General features: G+C 31.7%; 1 protein-coding gene across 1 annotated transcript; it reads right to left on the bottom strand.

Moving 5' to 3' along the window:
• Window positions 1-2,446: 2,446 nt before the first annotated feature.
• LOC119643225 (post-GPI attachment to proteins factor 3) lies at window positions 2,447-3,879 on the bottom strand. The gene is made up of 5 exons (XM_038042569.1): window positions 3,658-3,879; window positions 3,440-3,603; window positions 3,232-3,384; window positions 2,908-3,169; window positions 2,447-2,854 (listed from the first exon to the last, which is right to left on the bottom strand). The coding sequence occupies exons 1-5, from the start codon at window positions 3,794-3,796 to the stop codon at window positions 2,574-2,576; spliced, it is 999 nt and encodes a 332-aa protein (XP_037898497.1). The 5' UTR covers window positions 3,797-3,879; the 3' UTR covers window positions 2,447-2,573.
• Window positions 3,880-4,146: the final 267 nt, after the last annotated feature.

The following is a 4,146-nucleotide window of genomic DNA, read 5'->3' on the forward strand; positions in this document are numbered from 1 at the left end:
GTTTTAATTTCATGACGATTTCGAATTAAAGAATTTTTTGTCCTTTTGTCTCTGTTTTAATACTATAAATATTTATTTAAAAAATAACGGCATAATACATAAATATTTACAATTTAGTAAATAAGGAGCTTTTACTGTACACCACTTGCTAATCAATACTCAATACATTAAAATCAAAGCATTGCAACTAATATCTAATAAAAAAAGCTATTATGACAAAGTACGTGAAATCAAATTCGATCAAAAGTTTTATTGCTTCATTTGCAAACTTTAACTTTACGAAAAATCAGAACTTTCAGCTTCCTTAAATATTTATTTACCTTTTTTTGTACATAAATTGTATTTTATTTCGCTTCTTATCATTTACATTTTAATAAAGAAAGAAATCAAAAGATCATAAATTAATTTGAAAAGTCGAAAGATTCAAATAATAGAATAATTCAAATGCACTAGAAATCGATTCTAAATTGTACTTCGAGACCCAATTTTAGCCCTAGAACCGAGTATGTTACTTTGCTTCTTTTTGTTCCAAATTTTTTTGTACCTTTTTGCTTATACAAAAAGACCTTCAAATATCTATAATCAATGTTTTTCATTCCGGTCCTAATTATTTCTATCAAAAAGGATAATTATGTTCCCCTATTTTTTTCGACTTAGCACAGTAGTACAAATAAATAAAGATAGGAAATTGAAATTTGGTATAAACATTGGTTGATCGATTAAGAATCCAATGTCAAAACAGATAAAAATGTTATATTCGGGTAAAGCCGGCCATTAATTGCCTTACACAGCATCGTCTAATACAATTCTTATCCAGAAAATAAGTCGAGACGGTCCAAAATTGGTACAGTTCATTTTTTATGTTAAGTAAGTTTATCGTGAAGCATTGAAAATAATATCATTTTGCCATGCGAACTTCAGTTTTCATTATGTGAGGGTGTCCAAAAATTGCCCCAGCCCGTCCAAAGTTTTCATACCAATTTATAACGCCGAAATGTTAGTACTTCACTTTCAATGTTAGTAGTCACTTTTGCGGAGAAATTTTGAAAATTGCAATTTTTTTCCATATAACGAGTTTTCCGAATAGCGTGTTATATGAGAGCTGGTCGAAAAAGTGAGCCGATTTGAGCTATTTTCAATACCGTTCGTCCTTGGATCAAAGCGTTGCAGTTACGGTGTCCAATATCATCAAAATATCTCGAAAATTTGCTACCGGACAGAATATTATCAGATTCTGAACCAATCGGCGTAATAAAAGGTGGGTCTACACCCGCGCTAACTTAGCACACCGTGAGCCATAAGTAGGGTATAAAAATGGTTGCGATCTATCTATATGTACGTCCACTCTAAGCGAGAAACTAAAACCACGTCGAACAAAGATACTTATTTTCATCTATAACTTTCGATCCTGTGAAGATATTTGCATTTTTTTTATACCAACCAGGAATTGTGAGAATACGTTATGGTGGCAATTAGCCACCCTTGAATATGGATTTGATATTAGTACTTTAATCAACTTTTTAACGAGAAATGGGGAAGAAGAAAGCCTCTAAAACAAACTGCATTACAAATGTGGATAAGCAACATTATAAAAAACGTTTTAGAAAAATTTGAAAGCCGCGTACAATCGAACTGCAAAGGTTTGGTACTAAAACGAGTTGTGGCTCATACCATATACGTGACAGACGGTGACACATTTTTCGATTTCTATCGATTTCGCGCCAGCTATACTAATTGAAAAAGAAATTAAATTCATAAATAAGGGCAATAAACACTTGGAGCCTTTAGTCAAGTTTCAACGTCTAGTATTAGATAAATGTAGTCTATTAAAAGCTTTTTAAAAAATGTTGCACATTAATTACGATGAAATAAATTTAATTGTTTGTTAAAAAACACTCATTATCATGAATTATGCGCTAGCGCTTCTCAAGCTTTTACATAGGAAATTATTTCTTAAAAAAAGTTTCAATAAAAACATTCAACTTCTTTTCATCCATTTGCAAGTGCAAGAAACGATTCGTATTTAAACAAAAGCTGTAGAAATTTCGATGAATCTAAACAAAAGCTACAGAAATTTCGATGAAAATAAACAAAAGCTCAGAAAATTTGTGCCTGCAACATTTTTATTTTGTTTATGCTTTTGTTTACGTTACGTTTCATTCCTGTCTATCTCTTCTCTGTGTGTTTCTTTCTCTAATTAAACATTAATTATTTTGGTCGCAATCTATACTTTTTGGTTGCAAGCTATACTTTTTTGGTCGCAATCTTTACTTTTTTGGCCGCAATCTATACTTTTTGGTTGCAAGCTATACTTTTTGGTTGCAAGCTATGCTTTTTTGGTCAATTTTGCATACAGTATAACAAAAATCAGCTGATGTGGTAAGAGTTGTTTTTTACCAAAATTGAACATATCTGTTTTGGATGGCTTATTAATATGGCGCAAAATTGAAAATGTCCCTACAGGACCTAATAATAAGCCCAAGCTACCGGTAAAAATATCACAATGTGGTCAAATGTAGACTGTTTTTTATGTACCAACATAATTGTAGTTTTTTAATATATTTTACGTTCAATTAAATTTCTTTGTCAAAAATAAACGCCTTGTCCTTATGTTCCGTGCGCAACATTTTACAGTCTTCAATGACAAAACTGTAAAATAATGGGTCAAGGAAGGCGGTTGACAAATGCCATAAAGCATGAGCGTCAATAATCCATAAAATTGGACGAAGATCTAAAAGTTCCAAACTCATAGTTAATCCCATTAATAAAAAGAAAGTCTGTATTTTACGATAATACGGACGGTAATGTCGCACACGGAAAGACCAGAGAATCGAGCCTAAGCCTCCCAAAACACCTAGGAAAAATAAGAATAATATAATACCTTTGTATGGTTTAATTAAAATTTACCTGTTACCACGTTTGCCACCATGTTAGTAGAATAACTAAATTTTCCCGCGCTCAAATAAGCGAAGTAGTTTATATAATAAGATAATACACCCAGAGAAATAAAACCTCTTAATAATATAGATTTTCGATGCAGCATTCTGAGCAGCATGCAGTAGAGTACGACTAAAACCATAGAATAAGCAAATGCATAATCCAATAGTTCTGTTAAAGGTAAATCTCTCGCATGAAATATTATAGACCATAACCAGCCATTTAAACATACCTTCAATAAGTATTTTTTATTAAATATAAGAAAAGATCTCCCTCATTTACGTCGATACTTACAAATGCAAACAAATGCCATAACTTATAGCAAGGACTATCCGGTCTTACTTCTCTTCGGAATCGTTTAATGTTGCGAACATGGGCAACAAAATTTAAAATGGAAAAGTATACTGAGGCCGGTTCTTGTAGTCCCATAAAACGTATAAACGGCCACTGCACAAGTTTCTTTATTTAATTTATTAAATTTTCGCTAAGAACAAGCTCTTACTTTGCCATAAAATTGTGGAACTGCCCATCCGCGCTCTTTAAAGACTTCAACGGTTCTCCACATGCAACCATACTGACATTCGTCTACACAATTCCATAAAAACAATTTATCAAATAAAGTCTGTTGATAATACTTTATCGCCTGCTCTTGGAACTTAATTCCATCTGGAATAAAAACCATGATCTCTTCATTTCAACTCAATTAACCAGTTCTTTTACCAGCTGAACAATTTTGTCTTTCGCAGTTTTGACGACATTGCTTAAAAAATACGGTTTTATCGCCATTCGAACATAAGCATTTCAAAAATATTGATATCAAAATAAGACAAATTAAAAGGCTTTTATTTATTTTTATCATATTATGAAATATTAGACTCCTTGGAATTGTTTTTATTAAGTTGTTACATTTTTCTAATCAATTTAATCGGTCATTGATTTCTTACACTTCTAGCACTAATAAGAAACGATAACAAACAGGAAACAAATTTCGGGAAAAAACTCACATCATATTGAAAACCTGTTTTCGTTACATCGATTATTTGATTCAAAGCATCTCAAACAAATTCTCTTCTCCTTAGCATTTACTGCGACAAGGATAATTTACGCAATTAATTAAAGTATTGGATCGTTCGAATAAGTATGAGCAATAAAGGAAAAAATATCCGTTTTTACACGGTGTCCTTGTTTCTTTTCAGAAAACGTGCTTTG

This window comes from Glossina fuscipes, unplaced genomic scaffold (genome assembly GCF_014805625.2).
Source record: "Glossina fuscipes isolate IAEA_lab_2018 unplaced genomic scaffold, Yale_Gfus_2 59236, whole genome shotgun sequence".
NCBI classification, from domain to species: Eukaryota; Metazoa; Arthropoda; class Insecta; order Diptera; family Glossinidae; genus Glossina; species Glossina fuscipes.